At 34.8% G+C, this 19,982-nt stretch overlaps 1 protein-coding gene across 1 annotated transcript; it reads left to right on the top strand.

Annotated features, from left to right (window-relative positions):
• Positions 1 to 1,153: 1,153 nt before the first annotated feature.
• On the top strand, positions 1,154 to 19,534 carry LOC139689829 (ATP-binding cassette sub-family F member 1). The gene is made up of 12 exons (XM_071586921.1): positions 1,154 to 2,167; positions 2,268 to 2,317; positions 3,729 to 3,970; positions 5,564 to 5,798; positions 11,095 to 11,327; positions 11,945 to 12,182; positions 14,595 to 14,790; positions 14,889 to 15,067; positions 16,511 to 16,609; positions 17,031 to 17,165; positions 17,608 to 17,680; positions 18,925 to 19,534. Exons 1-12 carry the CDS (start codon positions 1,237 to 1,239, stop codon positions 19,110 to 19,112), a joined length of 2,799 nt encoding a protein of 932 aa, XP_071443022.1. The 5' UTR covers positions 1,154 to 1,236; the 3' UTR covers positions 19,113 to 19,534.
• The last annotated feature ends 448 nt before the right edge of the window (positions 19,535 to 19,982 follow it).

Genomic DNA, 19,982 nt, shown 5'->3' with positions numbered 1-19,982 from the left:
TAGGAAGTGGAGGCAATAGGAGGCTCTGAGGATGTTATCCATAGTCAGGGGTTAATTAAATTGTGTCATTACACCACCATGATGATAATAAGTTATATTTATTCAATTCAATGTTTTCCCAAAAAACTAAGAGGAAAAGTTTTATATGTAAAACCACATACTCATTTTTACCATTCATCAGTGTAATCATCACCATTTGTTCAATTACATAATGAGTAAAAATTAAATAATAACATCAGAACAAAATTGCACAAAATATAAAAATCAGCGATCTGCTGATTTTATGATACAAAAATATTACAAATTATCATGCTCCTCCCTCCTCATTAGCAAATTTACCCTGGAGATAAATACACTTTTATTCCATGATACATTTAAATGTTCACCCACAATTATTCCTTGCACATTCATACAAGTGGTGAGTTACAACAATATTTAGTCCAGGCAAATGGAATGAAGAAAGTTTATTTAAGCCTTTATTTATATTATTTATGGTTATAAAACAATTTAATTACTGGATGATTGCGCTTTCTTTTCCATAGTTATTATTTCATACACGAACTAATAACCCATGCCCTTTCTTCTTAGATACATCGCTAATAGTCAATAAAAGCTTAACGGGTTTTGTATGGCATATAATATTTGCATATTGGATACTCTTTAGATTCCCCGTAGGAAAGAATTCTAAGGAATTATTTTTGGGTTATTTCCAATAAGTTTACACTTTCTCTTGCATACAATAGTTGCATATTCAAGTTGTCCTGAATATAGCATGAAATAACATTATAATTTCTTAACTACCCTTAAAAGCAGAGGTACTTATTATAATGAATACCAAAGTTCGATGAACAAATATAACGAAATTTTCAATCTGAGGTATAAAGGTAAATGTTTCTTCAAAAGTTACTCCATAGCCCTTACATTTAGATAACTCCTCTATATTGGTTTCTCTAGAGTCCAGATTCGTCTATTTTTTCCAGCATGAAGTACATTAAGTAGGTACTAAACTTAATCCTAGATAATCTCATCATCTCTCTGCGGAATACATTTGAAAAACCCTCGAAAATTAAACAATTGAATCGTAAATTCGATGTAATCGATCTATCAATTTCCACCCGACTGATTCGACCTTGATAAATTTTCGATATTTCATTACACGTGAGGTTGGTGAGGTGGAGAGCTGGTAGTTCGTGAGATTGTGTATGGTTGCATATTGGTGACAGTAGTGATACGACAATGCCTAAAAAAAACAAAGGTTCTAAAAAGGATGCAGACTTAGATGATTTCGAAGCCCCCTCAAAAGCTATAGAAGTCGACTCTACTGCACCTGCAGCCAAAAAAGAAAAGAAGCCATCTGCCAAGAAAAATCAAAAAGGCAAAGGTAAAAAAGAAGATTGGCCAAGTGATGATGAAGATACTGGGAAACTCGAATTGTGTGATGATGTCGATGAAAATGTAATTGCCAAACCCAAGAAAGCAAAGGGCGAGACTGGTAAGAAGAAGCAGAAAGGCAAAGGGAAAAACGACGATTGGGGAGATGACGATGTTCCAGATGTTCTACAAGAGGTTGAGGAAGACGTTCATCTTTTGCAACCAGTAAAGGCAAGCAAAAAGAAAGCTAAGGATAAGAAAAAACAGCAAAATGATTCGGAAGATGACAGTGACGATTTGACTAATCAAGTCGAAAACAATGAAAATGGGAACCTCAAGAAAAAAGGGCAAGGTAAAGGCAAGAAAATGGAAAGCAGTGATTCCGAGGATGGAGTTCCGCAGAAAGTTAACATGGAAGAAGCTAAGGAAAAATCTCAGGCCAAATCGAAACCTAAAAAAGGTGAACGTAATGGAAATAGAGATGTTGGAAAGAATGCACAGGAAAACTACACCAAACCTAGTCCTTCAGAAGACGAAGAAAAAGTAATGGATAGTCAAGAATACTTGGACGAAAGAGAGGGCGAAGATGAAGTCGAAGCTCTAGTGGTTGAAACGAAAAAGCTCAGTGTAGCGACAGAAAAGAACAATTCAAAGAAAGGTGAGATTAAAGTAAGTGATAAGTACCGCAAGAAGGGAAGCAAAACCGATAAGCCAGATGCAACTTCTAAAGACGAGTCAGAGAGTGAAGAGGGAGAAAAGGAGATTACGGCTGAGGCTTTGAAGGAAGAAACTTTGGGTTAGTGCGACCGGAAAGAGAATGCCAAACATTGCTCAATACAATTTGTTGGACCTTATCATCAATTAATGTTTGAAAAATATTTTGTTTTTAATTGCAGATTCTTCTAAGAAACTCACCCACAAGGAGAAGAAGAAGTTAAAAAAACAGGTAGATTTTTTCGGATATAGTCATAGCCATAGATAGTGTTTTGCATGTGAAGTGTAATTGTATGATTTTCTGAGCTTATTCCCAATCAACAAAAAGTTATGAAATGACATAGCATTGAGTGAAAATTTCTGATTAGGGGTTCGGTTGGTGTCCGTCTAATACAATAACTCCCTATGTTGCAAGAACGTGTTGTTTTACAGGTATTCCACGTTAAAACGAAATAAAAAGGAATCAGACATTGTACATGGCTTTGATTAATTTTAGCCTATGATTAGACATTCCCTTTTTTGAGTCAGAACTATCTCTTTGAATCAAAAAGATTGCTCACTGGATAGAGGCAGTTTTTAATGTGTGGACGAAGAAAGGTAATTTTTGATATTTTCAAGTTATGACTGTCTTTCACTCCAAAGGTGTGCTATGAGAGCATTGTTCACCAGAAGAATGGCAGGGAGACAGTAAGGAAGGATTTAAAGAAGGGGAAGAAGTTTATTGTTAACCGTTCAAATTATTTAAAATACTTGTATTTAAAGCATTGTCGGTTATTTTTGGGTAATGCATCAAGGTTGGGTCAGTCTAAGGGGAGAATTGGTATTTACTCAAACTTTAAAATAGACTTGGAAATATATTGAGCAATAACAAATGAACCTCAACAGTAACCATTAATTTCTTTTCCCTTCTTTGCATTCCACTGTCTGCATCGTCTCTCTCTCCTGTTAGCACCTGCTTCCCTCACATGTCTTCACCTACTCACTACTAAATTGGATGATGCAAAAATTTTTTGGTTTCACTTTATGATGATATTGCCATGTTGAAACTAATGTGGGGTTTGAAGATTTTAGTGGCAATGTTATGTGTTATTTTTACCGTTTAATCGTAATTTCAACAAAGTGACAGGCTGCCAGAAAAGTAACTTGGAAATTCTGTTGTTCATATGAAGTGACACCCCTCTAAATGACTGCCCCAATTAGTGTCAGATGCCTTTATAGCAGCATCACTGAGAAACAGATGCTCTGTGAACAACTATCTTCTGTCTGAATCCTGCCTTTCAATATATCTGTGATGGGTGGGCATATTGGGAACAATTGCCATTGCCTCCACCACCACAGGTCTAGGGGTCATCAGAAAACACATGCCATATGAAGGTTGTGGCCTAAGAGGAGGCCTTTTAAAATACACCGGGGTTTTTGTTTTACCTAGCAAAGCATTGTAAAGTCACATTAAACCATCCATGAAACATCTAAACACCTTGTAATTAAAGTCTTTCTCTTAATCACCTACTTTAATTTCTTCAGATTTATCTTCATCAGTATGTTGAATTACTTTACTTCCCGAGTCTTGCTATGGTATTATTGTGTTGCAGAAGTTCTCCATCATTTGTGTTTATTTGTTTAATATATTATTCTCATTCTAGCTTGAATATGAGAAGCAAGTAGAAACTATGACAAAGAAAGGTGGGCAAGGACATAGTGAACTAGGAGAAAACTTCAGTGTTTCTCAGGTGGAAAAGTCTGCTCAACAGAAACAAGCCCTGGAGAATGCTGTTGATATCAAAGTGGAAGGTTTCAGTATTTCAGCCCGAGGAAATGACCTGTTTGTGAATGCCAATCTTCTCATTGCAAATGGACGTAGATATGGTCTTGTTGGGCCAAATGGGTATGTTGTCGGTCATTAAAGATTGCTCGTTCAACATCTGAAGTATAGAAATTTATGTCAATAGAACTTTATTACTAATGAGAGAATGAGATGGTATGAATATCAAAATAATTGGTAAGCCTTTTGCCTTTCAACATTCTCTTTGAATTTTGGTGTTGGGCGAAACTTGTTGGACATTTTTTCCTAGCTTGATCTTCAATTAATTTGTTAACATTGTGTGGTAGATGTACTTTTAAAAACTTTTATTTATTTTAAATACAAAAAAACTTGAGAGACCAAGATTACAGTGAATTTGTTCAGTTTGAATTATAGTCTAAGGGGAAAATTGTAATTATTACTTGAAGAACAGATGCCTCAGGCAATGTAAAACATTGCTCTTTATTCATGATGTGAGTATGCCAGTTAGAAACAATGAAAAGAGTCATTTACAAACAATAATTTATTTCATTCCATTGGGCCATAGAACAATAGATATCATCATGAACACACATACTTAGACACGACAGAACCTAATTTTATATATTACAACCTATCCTCCAAACATTCATGCACAGTATAGTAGCTTTCTCGTTGAGTCGACTGATTGTTGTGTGTGTTAAAGATCAGCTACGCTGACACCTCGTTCTTATTTTTGGATGATTTTTTTTCATTCATACGGTTATTTTTATTTTCTTTTGCCTGTCTCCTTATGGCCTTTTATTTGGTGGCATTTTAAAAACTATTCTTAAAATATTATTAAACTGTGCACAAAAAGTCACAAAAACATTCCTGAACACAGGTTTGGACCAGTGTACAATCACTGGCAACACTACAATGCTAGTAGAACTTGTGCTACACATAAACTGTTTGCTAACACAAACAGTGCAATCACTCTGGGTATCCCCTGCTCCTCATCACTTTCTATGGGAAATGCTAAGCAGGTTATTCTTGGGCACCATATTTTTGCTAATTATGCAAATTATTTGCCATCTAAGGTGTGCATTAAGTGAAATTTCACTGTAAAATCTCCAAAGGAGAAACAAAAGTAAAATATCTGAGGGGGTGAAGAGGGCACTAATGAAATTGTATAAAGAGTACCTTTTAGTAAGAGTTGGGTATGATGTTTCATCAATAAAATGATCACTCTTTCCAAAAAAGATAATTTGGTGTGTAGTATTTATTAATATATTGTGATGAATTTGGTGTTACATAAGTTATGGTGTTTCGATTTGATTTGCTAGTTTTTCAGTGTTAAACAAAGATGTTCATGTACATTAGAGAATAAAAGAATAATTTTGAAGTTTTTAGTTGGTTTAAACACTATAATTGTAAAGTTTCCTCTCCATAAAGTTAAGCAATGTGGCATAATTTGTATTCTTTGTATTGATTCTTAATTTGAGGTTTGTGTGTAAAGTGCATGTATTTTGCTGTAAAATTCCATTTGCATTTAGACACCTCAAAGCAATAATGTACTAATTGATTTTTGGCATTAATGAATATTTAAAGCCAGTGGGATGTTAATGATAGCAAAAATATTGTTTATCAAATTACTTTGAGGAGTTTTTATGATTTTAATGGATTTTCCTTTCCTTTTCATGAACCTCATGGAAACAGACATGGTAAGACCACTTTATTAAGGCACATAGCTTCCCGGGCATTTAACATACCTTCGTCAATTGATGTACTCTACTGTGAGCAGGAGGTTGTAGCTGATGAACGTACAGCAGTTGAAGTGGTGCTTCAGGCAGACACAAAGCGAACTGCTCTACTAGAAGAATGCTCTACCCTTGAAGCCCAACTTGAATCTGGGAAGGGTGTTCATGAAGAGGTTCAAACAAGGCTGAAGGAGGTGGGTCTGTCATTATATATACCTGCTATCTATATATTGATTGGAAAATACCAGGCCACTGGCCATTGTGTGGCAGTTAACTGCTCAATGCAAAGGTGTGGTGGCTAATGTACTTGGCACGTGCAACCTTTGGGATGGAAACCCCCAGAGTGGGAAGGCATGCTGGCTTCCTACTCTGAACTTAGGTTTTAATCCTGTAAATGGCAGGTTTTTTCAGTGATATCCCAATCCCTAATTGCATTGCTGTTTGAAGAGTACTTCAAGTGGTGTATGCTGTCCGTGAGATAAGACATTAATCTGTCGACCCCTTGGTGCCTTTCATTATAAGTAGGCTGATGCCAATGGTGGAGTTTCTCTACACCCTTCCACCATTCCCTGAATATCCTATCTCTACTGAATTTCCCATCTATCCCCAATGTTGCAAATCACCTCACCTGTCTTACATTTCTCATTGTAACTACTACTAATACTAATGCAGTGAATTGTTTATGGTAGTTGACATTAATAAATATTATCAGCCTAATGGCAGTCCTTGTAATAGCAATATTTCTAGCTAAATATTTTGCCAATCTTGATAATTCTATCTTTCATAAACCCTCTTAATTTTGTTGGTAACTTTGCAGATTAAAATGAGTGAATGAATTAATATGTTCCTTTATTTGCTATTGTTATGAGGGTAATCCCAGAAGTACCCAATGCAACAAAGAAAACACAATAATGTTGGTAAATAAGGTATTTATTTTTCAACATCTCCTTTCAGCTTGATTCACTTTTCCCAGCAATGTTCAATACCCTTTTTACAATAAGAACTGTATTGCTCCTCAAAATACCCATTAACTGCCAACATCACTTCTTCACGGTTGGAAAATATTTTACCACCAAGCCATTTTTTCAGGTTTGCAAAAAGAAAATAATCCGAGGGGCCTAAATCTGGCAAATAGGGTGCATGAGGTAGCAAATCAAACTTTAATTCATGAATTTTTGCCATTGCAATAACGGATTTGTGAGCTGGTGCATTGTCTTGATGAAACAACACACTCTTCTTAAACACAACAGTTTCAGGTTTAACTTTGTGGAATTCATTCATTATGAGAGTAAAAAGGAACTTAACATTTCCACCAAAAAGATTTAATATTTCACGACCATGGTTTCGATGCTGCGTATCATTATCAGGTAACAATATGTTGACGATATCTTCTGTGTTTGGACTGGATCTGGAAGACAATTAAACAATTTTTTGACTCTGTTAAATTCTTTAGATGTATGTATACAATTCACTAGTGAGTTTGAAACCGACAGTGCCTTAAATTTACTGTGAAAATAATTAATCAAAGGTTTGACCTCTCCGTGCACAGAAAAAAGTGTTACTACGACCAAATTATCCAATCCACATCCAAGCATCACCATTCACATAAACGTGCTGCCTTTCATTCCATGTTACACAGCGTATGCAATTCCAATTTCACCACACAACAAACAAGAGGAACTCTGTATTATTAAACAAATTGTGGTCAACAACAGTTACAGGAAAATAATGATTGACAACATGTACAACAGAAAACAAGCACAGATTGCCCAGAAATCCATATATCACACTTCTAAACTTAACGAGCACTGATGGTGGAGAATTCCATTTCTCGGCCACATTTAACTCGGGATAGAACAAATACTCTCCAAAAACAAAATCAACACAGCTTTTTACAACACACATTCTTTAAAAAACATATTAGGTTCACCCAAAGACAAAGTTGACATAATGCAACAAAGCGGGGTTTATAAACTCAATTGTGCAGACTGCAATGCCATCTATATTGGACAGACAGGGAGGATATTCGATATTAGGATCAAAGAACGCTGTTCATGCTTCACAAAGAAAGACAGCAGATCCCAATTCACCAAATACCTCTTAGATATAAATCACACTTGTAACTTCACAGCAGACATTCTTCACACTGGAATGAAAGGACGCAGGTTGAATGCTTTGGAGGAGTTGGAAATTTAGCAATCCCTTCAGTCTGACAGGATTGAGGTGGTTAAATGAAACATTATACCTCTCACGTTCCCCCCTCCTAAAATTCTTAAAAGACTCTGATATGTTTCTGCACCAACCCTGCCCCCAGCAAGGCAGTGATGATCATCGACCGTCCCTTAATAAAGGTCAAACCATTGCAGACTAACACCCTCCCTAATTGAATGTAGAACACAATGTGTTCGTTTTTTTCTGCCGCTATTTCCTATGAACCGTGGAGTGTTTTTCATTTAATGATCACTTAATTAATTTAAACCCCCACAAAGTTGAGCCAGTAACCTTCCAATGCATACCCTCCCCCTCCCCTAGACCACTAATAGGTTGCTGCACCTAAACACAACTTACCCCCTCTCCCTTACTCCCCTTACCTTACCCTCTCCTCTCCCTTACTCTTTTCTTTGAGCCAGACTATATAAGTTGAAAAATGTTGATATACGTTACCTGATGATGATGCGCCACATCAAAACCATGGTTGTGAAATATTAAATCTTTTTGGTGGAAATGTTAAGTTTCTTTTTACCCTCACACTCTTCTTAGCCAAATGCAGCAGCTTTTGCTTGATTTCTTCGCTCAAACGTCGCAATAAGTTCGCATTATAGTCGCATTTGAAAGTTTTTCCTTTTTCAAGATAGGCAATGAAAATTATCCCATGCATATCCCAAAAAACCAACGCCATGATCTTGCCTGCAGATGAAACTGTCTTCGCCTTCTTTGGAGCCAGTTCTCCCTGGTGAATCTATTGTTTTGATTGTTCTTTTGTCTCAGGTGTGAAGTAATGGACCCATGTTTCATCCATGGTTTTGAAATGGCATAAAAACTCTGCTTTGTTGCTGTGAAACTTTGCTTAACACTCAATTGAAACATCTTCATGACACTGGTTATGCTCGAGTGTGAGCAAATGCAGCACCCATCTTGCACACAGCTTTCTCAAGTCCAAACATTCAGTTAATATGCGATGTACCGTACTTGTTGAAATGCCTACTATGTCTGCTAGCTCGCGCTCTTTCAGTCGACGATCACTTCCATTGTATTCCCATGTGTTATAATTATTATTAATAAAAACCAGTTAAAGTAAATGCTCTGAATTCATGTTTCCTGCCTGCTTTGGATATCTCCCAACAATCCCCTGTCCTCCCTCATTATAATCAGCACTTCTTTGATTGTTTTCCTATCTAACTATTTCATCTTTTTTATCCTTCCCAACACCCACATTTGAAAAGCCTCCTGTGTACACCTATCATCCTGTTTCAATGACCATGTTTTACCACTGTACAAAACATTTATTATCCATTGTCCCGTTTAAATTGTCAAAAGTAGAGTCCACTGCCATCAGGAATTGTGCTGTACCTAACTCATTTATCCACAAAATACCTGCAAGAACAAAAGAAGATGTACACGAGCCTAAAAAACAATAAATTCCATTAAAAAGTTAAAAAATTCTCATATTTCACTTCTTCCAACCAATGCATGTACTCCTGCAACATCATTACTATAAATGTCAGCTGCTAAATTTTCATGCCTTTTCTGGACTGTTGTTGGGACAAATGAGCCTCTGTAAGGTTAAAGAGCCTATATACATGAAACATGATAAAAGTAATAAATACATCACATAAAAAATTATCATTGCCAATCAGACTATAAGAGCAACAGAAACAGGTAATCTAAGAAAATCAATTTTGAAACATGATATTGTAAAATAAGTTGCAGTGTGAATTGATAATTTTTTTCCAAAGTTTATTTAGACCACATGGCCAACTCATCAAAAAGAAGAAGAACTCCAAAACTGCTATTATTTTGTGGCAGCCTCTGAAAATTATCAATCATGCTCGCAACAAACCATATTCCTCAAGTAACCGCTCACTATATTTTTGTGACAGTATTTCAGTTTATCTACGCAGATATAGACATATTGTTCACTGGAAAGCACTCGACTGAAATATGGAACACAGGGGAGAATTAATATGCATGCATAAAAGTATTATAACTAAATTTAAGTTATAAATATTACAAATTATTTATAAATTTCACTGAATTCGAAGTTTGAATGTCAGGTTTCCATTCCAAGAAATTAATGTCTTAATGGCAATTGGCTTGCTGTCATCCTCATTTAAAACAACTGAAATTTAGGGAAATGTAAATATTTCCTATGACATATCCATCAATATTGCTGATTGAGCCAACATGTGGCACAAAACTCACACATTACAATGGAATTGTATAGATATTGTAACAATTCCTGAACATGCTGCAGGTAGAACCAGTATTTCACTAGCCGAGGCAAGTAGAACCAATTCTTCATTAATCGACTTCTGCATGAATATAAAATAGTCATTCTACACATGAAATAACTTTTGATTTATAAAAGCTAAAAATGATTTCATAATTGACTGGCAACATGTGCATTTGAGTTCGTTAGGTATGAATCTTATTAACCAACTTACTTCTCAATTACCCTCTGAAAATTGAACTGTTTTCCTTCTCTTGAGTAACAGCCAAACACGCGACATCTTCTAGGTATTATAGCTGATTTATTAAATATTCAACAGGAAAAGATCACAGACAACTCAACTTTTTTCGTAACTCGCAAAATTGGATCCTTTCCCGAGAAGATGCCAACCCTCTCCCAACCTCCTCATTTAGGAGGGGGAGGTCTGATGGCTTCTCTTAGTTGGGAAACCCTCTCCTCAGATGGCCTGGAGAAAGGCCAAAAAATGGGCAGGCCACTGACACCGGCCTGCTCTATATCAAGGTTTTGATGAGCCTATTCTTAAAAACCATTCTCAAAGTCATTGTCATCAACTCCCTTCTTATGAAAGCTTATTATGTGTAATTAATTATGAATTACATCAGGCTAAGAAACTTTCACTTGGAGGGAGTTGATGACAGGGACTATGCCTTTGATTGGAAATCGGATGTTGAAGACTGTGATAGTGTGGGGAATGGCAAGCAAGGAAGGGACAGGAATAGGATAGAGATGCTAGATGGAATGAAGGGAGGAAGGAAGTATGCAGAATTGAAGAGGGGCTTATTGTAGTGTTGAATGCTTGGTTGTGTTTTGTTAGGAGAGGCAAGGGAATTGTCACTACCATTTAGTAGCTTGTGTCCATCGAAAACCTCTCCTAAATGGTAGATTACTGATAATAATAATTGTTCTACTGTAAAAATTTGTTGTGGAAGATTTAATTGAGACTATTTGCTGTGTGATTTTTGGGGATCCAGTGACCAGAAATGAAGATATGTAAGTTATGCTAATATCTATTTTATTAGGTGTATGAAGAGCTTAAAGCAATTGGAGCTGATTCAGCAGAGCCTCGATCCAGAAGGATCCTTGCTGGTTTGGGCTTTACTAGACAAATGCAAAATCGTGCGACTCATCACTTCTCAGGTGGTTGGCGAATGCGTGTCTCCTTAGCAAGAGCTTTATTTCTGGAACCTACTCTTTTGTTACTTGATGAACCCACTAATCATTTGGATCTGAATGCTGTTATTTGGCTGGATAAGTAAGTCTGATTGGGAAATTTTATGAGGAGAATTGACGATGAGATAAGGATATGGTACTTTACCACAAAATCTAACTATTGTACGATGCGCATTTCAACTCACAGAGCCATTATCAAGTACAAGCCATCGTCAGGTGTTGTACCTAATAATCGCTTTGAGTCGAAATGTATGTTGTCATAATAAAGTTTTATTTCATGGAAAAGTGCTGTATTCTTACCAAATAATGTAATTCCATCCATTACATCAACCTTGAAACTGTTTATCTTATTAGGAGAACTGATGACAAAATTCAGTGAAATTTAGCAGAATCTATGGAATGGACAAAAGTAATGGGAAATGAGAGTCAAGTTGATTTATTTTAACAGTATTTATCTTTTGTCTGCCAAAATTGTTGCCAATTTCAATGCTACATGAAAGTAAATTAATAGAAATTGCAAACTTTAAATGTTCATTATCTCAAAATTTCACTTAGTGAAAGTGCTCTTCACCGTCTGCTGAAATACATTGCTATTGATGCATGGGTCCATTTTATATTGAAGAATAATGTCTACTCTAACTGGTGAATATAAATTGTTATACAAACCAATCACTAAGTAACTTTTGATATTCATTACAGCTATCTTCAGGGCTGGAAGAAGACCTTGTTGGTTGTATCCCATGACCAGAGCTTTTTAGACAATGTCTGTAATGAGATAATTCATCTTGATCAACAAAAACTTTATTACTACAAAGGAAATTACTCAATGTTTAAGAAGATGTATTTTCAAAAACGTAAAGAAATGAGCAAAGAATATGAAAAGCAGGAGAAACGACTAAAGGAACTGAAAGCTCATGGACAGTCAAAGAAGCAGGCTGTAAGTATATTTTCATAGGGTGTTTGCATGGTCAAATGAGAAAATTTAAAGCATCATACCAAACATTCATGTAATATTGGAAAAAAATTATATTTTTCTGTACGTGGTAAAAGGGGTGCATTTATTAAATTTACTATGTCTCAAGCAGAAGTTTTTTATATTTTTTTGACCTTTTGTTGTATTTGTCCATGGATGCAGCATTTTGGGAAATACCTCAATAATCATTCAGTCAATGAATAAAAATGTTCAACTTAGACATTAATTGAGACTAGGAAGAGAGTTGTGTTTTATCTATTCACCAACAAGAACCACATTATTGTGCTGTTTCATTTATAGCCGAGTAATTAATTAGGGATGTCTTGGAAAATTTGCATGGCAGATGTTTTCCAGGTAAAAAATGTCCATCTTAACAATTTTAACTGTTTAAAAACTGTATACATGTACAATTCTGTATCCTGATAATGCATCTCAAATCCTCATTGAAAATTTCATTTTGCCTCTCATTTATCTTCAAATTTTGTTTACTCATCTTCTGATGATATACTATTAAAATTGATGTACAATTACTGAAATGCTGATAAAGTTATTGTATTTACTGATGTGATTCTATAATCACTAATTAACTAATTCCTATGAATTTCAGGTTGTAATAACAATAGTATAATATACTTCATTCTATTTGAGAACTGGTAAAACCATTTTAATGTGGACACCCTGAATTTATTCTTTGGCCTATGGATATCAAGTAAACTATTGATGTTGGGCTGTCTGACTTTTATGGATTTTCATGATGTGGCACGCATTATTATATTGTGATAATAAGTATTGAAAAATTTACTGATGGATTGGATTTTGTTGACTGCACTATTTGATAATAAATTATAGCTTGTTATTCGATAGTAGCTAAAGAAATATCTTGGGATGAGTTGGGAATATAATCTGTTATTGTGAGTATTATAAAAATAAAATTTATATATATGCACTTAAATACATCTCTTGGCCCAATAATTCCATTTCGTGTAAATAATTGTATTTATGTTGTCAGGTACGTACATCTATGTACACTTATGTAAAAATAATTAAAATAGATGTGGAAAACTTAGTAATTTGTAAACAAACTGTAGAACTAATGAACACATGCTTACAAGTTGGGATTATTGGCTCATAAAATTGCAATCTGTCCCTTGCTTGATGTTAAAATCAATATTGCCATCTACCACCAAATCTAGGCACTTCTTGAATTCCATCATCTGCTGACTGATGATGACTAAAGATACAAGACAAGCATTGAAATAAAACATGCCAAAATCTTCGTGCCAAAATCTGTTTTATGTAGAAAATTAATGTTAAACTGGAGGGAAATGAAAATTTATTTTTATGAACTTTGCCTTACCAATGAGCCCCACCTTTTACTGTCTCATTAACCAGTGAACATTTAAATGGGAAGATGATTGTAGAGCAGTCTTTTTTAAAATCCTTTGCAGAAATTATTTCTTTCAAAATCATTGTCATATTGGGATCTTAACTTTGGAAAATTATGCTGTATGGACTACTTGTGATACATGCCAGTCAGCCTCCAGGACAATTTAAATTTAAATTTGATATCATTTACAGATCTACTCAGCTTCCACCTTGATATGAAGCTTCCTTAGTTTCTGATCTTAGATTACAAAATGAATCAAAAAGAGCAAAGAATGTTGTGTTCAGAATTTTGATTCATATCCATTTAATAAAGCATGGTGATACTGAGGTATGACTGAAATAACTTGTAGCGGTAGAATAACCTGAGCCGTAGAAATCGGTACAACTCAAAATTAAATTTGGGTAGGCAGAGACGGTGAAGAATATGTGTGCTTAGCATTTGAAATTTGGTGAGTTTTTAGGATTGTCTTTTTTGTGCAGATGTTAAATCAATTTTAATTTCAAGTGGAAATTTTTGCAGCAATGCGTAGACCTCGCAAGTGGCAATTTAATTTTCATGTAGATCATTGAGCAATAACATATATCATGATTATTACTCATTATTTTGAAATTTCCATTATTTATGATATTCGTATATCAAAATGACACTGTAACTGTCATTTTGAACTATCACTCTGTGCATTCCTCTCCATTACATTGATAATCAGTGCTCTACACACTATTTATGGAAATAAGTCGTTTTGTGACATCGAGAATAGAAAATAAATTGCCATGTAGGCATTCCTACACAATCTTACTATTGCCTATAATGCTATTTGCTACCTGCTATGGTTTCTCATTCTTATCATCTGAAGAAGGCACTATTAATGTGAGGTTTATTTGGATACTTGGCTGATGTTTGTCATTTGTTTGATCCAATATGCCATCCTTGTTTTCACTGTCCCATGTTTTTTTAATTTGAACTTGACTATGTGATATTGACATTTACAGGAGAAGAAACAAAAAGAGGTTCTTACCAGGAAGCAAGAGAAGAATCGAAGTAGGGCTGGGCAGAAGGGAGGAGGTGGGGCTGGCGATGACAGTGAAACTGGACCGACTGAACTGCTGCAAAAACCCCGGGAGTACATTGTCAAATTTCGTTTTCCTGATCCACCTCCTTTACAACCACCTATTCTTGGATTGCACAGTAAGTTAATAGACCTTTTTGAAAGATGTGTGCTTATACAGATTTTTGACCATTTTTTAATTGATCGTTTTAATTCCGTATTTCTTTTTGTTTTTCAGATGTCACATTTGCTTATGAAGGTCAGAAGCCATTGCTGGAAAAGTGTGACTTTGGCATTGACTTGAGTTCCCGTGTCGCTATTGTCGGGCCAAATGGAGTTGGAAAGTCCACATTTCTCAAGCTTCTTACTGGTGACTTAACTCCACGTATTGGCGATGTTAAGAAAAATCATCGCTTGGTATGTTGTTAGATGTTTCCCTAGGGTATAGGTGAACATATATTTTGCCTGTTTAATTTCACTAAGTGGCTTATGGACTTTCGCTGTTGAAAAAAAGTCACGAAATGAAATGATAAAATTAATGTCAATGTTTTATCTCAGGCAATTTTGATACTAAAGGGGCCTCAATTCTAGCTTGTTAATGGATGGTATATTCGCAATGGTAACATTAACATGCCATGTAGTGAAATTGGTGTTGCATGGCTTAATTATGCCACAAATTAGATAACTTAATTTTTATAAATGATATAGGGACGTATTTCTGTTCAGAAGTAACATCATTGAATGTATTTCAGATAGCAATTGTGCATTTTATTTGATTGCAATTTGTGCATGCCTTACAGTCCATAAACATAATTGAATGCTACGTTACTGTAGCTTTTTTGATCTATATTCATATTATGAAGTTTATAAACTGTTCTTGTCCCGCTTATGCTAATGTGGCTAGTGAGTGAGTGAATAGAGTATTTTTGGCAATGAGATAAATAATTTGGAAATTGGATTGGAATATAATGGCTGGTGCAACTATGGTGTACTCCCTGTATCAAAACTCCAGTCTGTTTTCAAGGTGTCATGTTCTTTCATTTCTCCACTAAGGTGAGGTGTGTACAGTATTCCATAAAGAACCTTAGAACTTCATATTATCTCCCGCAATTCATGCTATGATGATTTTGAGGACAGTTTAAAATTAGATTCTTTCGTGCATGAATTTCCTAAGGATATACTGTTTTCATTGAAACATATTTCTTTGACATAATGGGCTATCTTAATAAATAGTTTTGCAGAATATTATTTCATTGAAGAACATTATTGATTTTTGAACAAATTGGAGTGATTTGTGATTGCACTCAGAAAACAATGAGTAGATAAACCCTAATCTCATTCATTATTCATCGATGTTATTTCCAATATAATTAAGATGTTTTTAAGTATTTATCTGCCATAATAACGTATGATTAGTGTATGGAGTGCCACTATTTGGTTGATTCATTTTCTTGCTTAGAAATTGTGTCAGCAAATTTTATTCCTTGTGCTAAAGGAAAATGATCTTTCATTCTTTGGCTATGTAATAAAAAGTAATTGTAAAAAAAGAATACTCTTCTAATTAATTCTTTCATGTACTAAAATGTGCATTGCAGTAAAAATGATCTATATATATGTAAATCTGGCAATGTCATAGAGCTTTGTATTGAAATGAAATTCAGTTTTTGTGTGTGCTTGTATGAGACTTATTCAAACCAAATACTTAATTAAAAAAATCTTTGTCTCCTTCCTTAGTCAAATGCCACAATGGACAGACCATTGCATATGATATTGATTTAATTAATCCAATTAAACTCTTTCAATGTTATCTCATTGGTTTATGAATTCTACTTGGTACAGCTTTTTTATTTTTACTTTCAGCGCATTGGTAGGTTTGATCAGCACTCTGGGGAGCACTTAACAGCTGAGGAATCTCCCTCTGAATATTTAATGAGATTATTTAATTTGCCTTATGAAAAGGTAATATTTATAGTCAGTTACTCTTATAAAATTACTTTATTAATCATTTTGATGGTTAAAATGGGATGGTAAACATATTTACTAATTATGGTTTATTATGCCAATACTAATTTCAAAGCAACTTGCCGTGATATCTCTATTGTGTTTACACTTTGTGATTGCAAAGGGTAATTTGCATTGAATACCCATTCCATACCTTTTGACGCTCTCTACTACTTGAAACTTGTGTTGTCTGCATGTTAATCCTTATGCTTTGATTAAAATTTTTTTGATATAAGAAATTGATTTTTTATGCTTTGACCTTAAAAATGACTGTAAAAATGTAATTTCTATTTTAAGCAAAAGTAATATCAAGAACAGTGTTGTATATATTTTAAATGGTCTGATATTGGTTTTTCATGTGTCACCAATTTTTTTATAGGCACGAAAGCAGTTAGGAACATTTGGCCTTATTAGTCATGCTCATACTATCAGAATGAAGGACTTGTCTGGTGGGCAGAAGGCTCGAGTTGCTCTTGCAGAGCTTTGCCTCAATGCTCCAGATGTTGTAATTCTGGTAACTATTACATATATTTTGATTAATTTATAATGAAGAAAAATTTTATGAATCAATGTTTTATTGATTACCATTTAACTATTATTTTCATTGGAATTTCACTAATTTTGTTCATCATACATATGCATTAGGTAATCTCAGTTGTCCCTAGTTTTTTATGTGATATAGCTTAAATAGTCTTCCATGTAGCATTAATCGTAAAGTGGAATTGGGTTGATGAGGTAAGTTGCAACTAATTTGTTAAATATCAGTACAGGTTTAAGCCAAAATGAAGTATATGCATATTTAGTTTTTCATGAATTGAACTGTTGCTGTTCCGTGAACACTTAAAATAAATTGCATAAATCCTGACGACTGAATAAATTTAGTAATTATAATGACACCAGAATCATTTTTCTCCCAAGGGTAAGCACTAATACATAGTATATTTGCTTTATTTTAGGATGAACCTACCAATAACCTGGATATTGAATCTATTGATGCCCTTGCAGAAGCAATAAATGAATATAATGGAGGTAAGCAATCCTCATTTTTTAGAAATATTCGTTGTTTGCTGTGATGATTTTACAGCATATCCCTGAAAATTGTTCATTTTATAATGTATAGTGTTCTTCACTCTTCCATTAAGTGAATATTTGAATTTGTGTATTCAAAGGATCCTTTTGGTCGAAGCACCAAAAATTGGTTTAGAAGAGAACTTGGTTCTTCCTGGATAGTATTTGATCCTGTGGCAAATGTAGGAAATAGTAGCAGAAATCTCTGATGAACTGGGATGGTACAATTGCAAAAATATATGGATGTGTATCCTTCATGCCCATTAAATAAGGAAAATTCTGGATTGTTAGCAAGTTACCTGTATATAATGAGCCCTGCACGTTTCCAAGGTTTTCGCTGAATTCATTAGTTTAACTAGGTAATGGTTTCACCAGAAATCCAGTTGACACTTTGAGGTCAAAGGTAGATTGCTGCAACTTGCACTGCCTTTATATCGACCATTCCATCTTGTTGTTACTCTCTGATTGTTCAGTTGTTGCAGAACTCTTTTCAACAAACAATGTAGTGGATAACCAACTTCTCAGTTGAAGTTTTTGTCGTGTATTCATCAAATTGCCAATTGTCTATTTTATCAATCTAGAATAGTATCATTTCTCATTGGCTTATTATATACATTAGTCCATATTTGATGTTGTGCCCTGGTTTGCACCACTCGTGTTTGGATACAGCAGATAGGATGAACTTTTTTCTTTATAGCCGTTTTCATTTGGACACCCATTGATCTTCAGATTGCACAAAATTTTGCCCGACTCTGTTTCTGTTCAGGCTTAATCTTAATGTTATCTTCTGTAGAACTGCAACTTGGACATTTTTTTCCATTTATGTTTGCTTGAAACATGCATAAGAATCCAAATTGCTGCAAGGATTCCAATTGAGAAGGGTAAAGGGCTAGAAAGACAAAGTTCTTCTTGGATTCTCTTGAAAGGAATCACTTAGGCAGAGGAATCATTAAAAGGGAGTAAATGCCTAAAATGAATTAAAATAAGTTTTTTTGTGCTTTTCCCAAAGGGGAATGGCATAGAGGGTATCTATGCATCTCTGTTCATTAGATGCACTGTCCTGTAGAAGTGGATCCTTAGTTTTATATTTTTGCCACAGTTATCAACCTGAAGATTGGTTTTGGTCCTTTATTATAAAATGCTTTTAATCATTTATCTTCATTTATTTGCGTGTTAATATCTTACTATCTAATTTTTAATTGCAGGAGTCATCATCGTCACCCACGATGAACGCCTTATCAGAGAAACTGAGTGTACTCTATGGGTGATTGAGGATAGGACTATCAATGAAGTGGATGGTGATTTTGATGACTATAGACGTGAATTACTCGATAGTTTGGGAGAAGTTATTAATAGCCCAAGCATTGCAGCAAATTTAGCAAACAAACAGTGAGCTGAATAAGTGAGTTGTTGCTTAATGACTTGTGAAGGTTAAATAAATTAATTAAATGGATTCAAGTGATGGTGCTTTAGGTGTCATGTATTTTCAGTTATTATCCTAATCTATTTAAATTTGTGATGCATCCTGGACTTTCATTATTACCTTGAAAAATTAGTATAATTTAACTATTTTCCCAGCTGTTGAAATCTACCCTGTCAGTCTTGTGTTTTTGTAAAGTTGCTACTATTTAAATTGTTTGTAAAAGTGAATGGTTGGCATATTTCTTGTTGGAATGTATGCTCTTTATGTGAGTAGTGGCTATTGCCATTGTGTGTCAGGAAGAACCTGATCTGTTTTTCACTGAGGAATATTTGAGTGGTATTTGTAACTGCTTGCATGTATTAATGATTGAATAAAGCTGGAGTTTATTTTTATTTTTCCATAGCATTTTTCTATCCCTCCCCGTGAGCTACAAAACCTTGACATGGTGACAGCGCATGTTTGTCATGATGAAACCTAGAGTTGTGCTGGTGGGAGTAATAATAACTGTTCCTGATGGGGTCACTCATGCTAGATTAACATAACGGTTTCAGGTTTAACTTTGTGGAATTCGTTCATTATGAGGGTAAATAGAAACGTTACACTTTCACAATAAAGATTTAATATTTCATGACCATAGTTTCAATGCTGTGCATCATCATCAGGTTACCTGTGGTAAATCTTTATTGTGGAAGTGCATCGTTTCTCTTTACCCTCATGCTAGATAGGTTGAAGGGTTTGAGCCAGATGGATTTCTGTTGGGAGTGGAAGATGCAAGGCTTCAGCAATTGCCATCACATGGAATCCTTGCAAAGCAGAATGAGAAGCATTTGCAAAGGAGAG

This window comes from Hetaerina americana, unplaced genomic scaffold, assembly GCF_022747635.1.
Source record: "Hetaerina americana unplaced genomic scaffold, ioHetAmer1.1.p SCAF_1, whole genome shotgun sequence".
Lineage (NCBI taxonomy): Eukaryota > Metazoa > Arthropoda > Insecta > Odonata > Calopterygidae > Hetaerina > Hetaerina americana.
Note: the sequence above shows the minus strand (reverse complement) of the source record. Positions and strands in the feature narration are given on the sequence as shown.

Bases quoted from the DNA above. Each gene is read 5' to 3' on its own strand.
- LOC139689829 (XM_071586921.1), top strand. From the start codon at position 1,237: ATGCCTAAAAAAAACAAAGGTTCTAAAAAGGATGCAGACTTAGATGAT. The intron at 5,799-11,094 runs GTGGGTCTGTCA...CTATTTTATTAG, and splicing joins TTCAAACAAGGCTGAAGGAG to GTGTATGAAGAGCTTAAAGC. The intron at 17,681-18,924 runs GTAAGCAATCCT...TTTTAATTGCAG, and splicing joins AATAAATGAATATAATGGAG to GAGTCATCATCGTCACCCAC.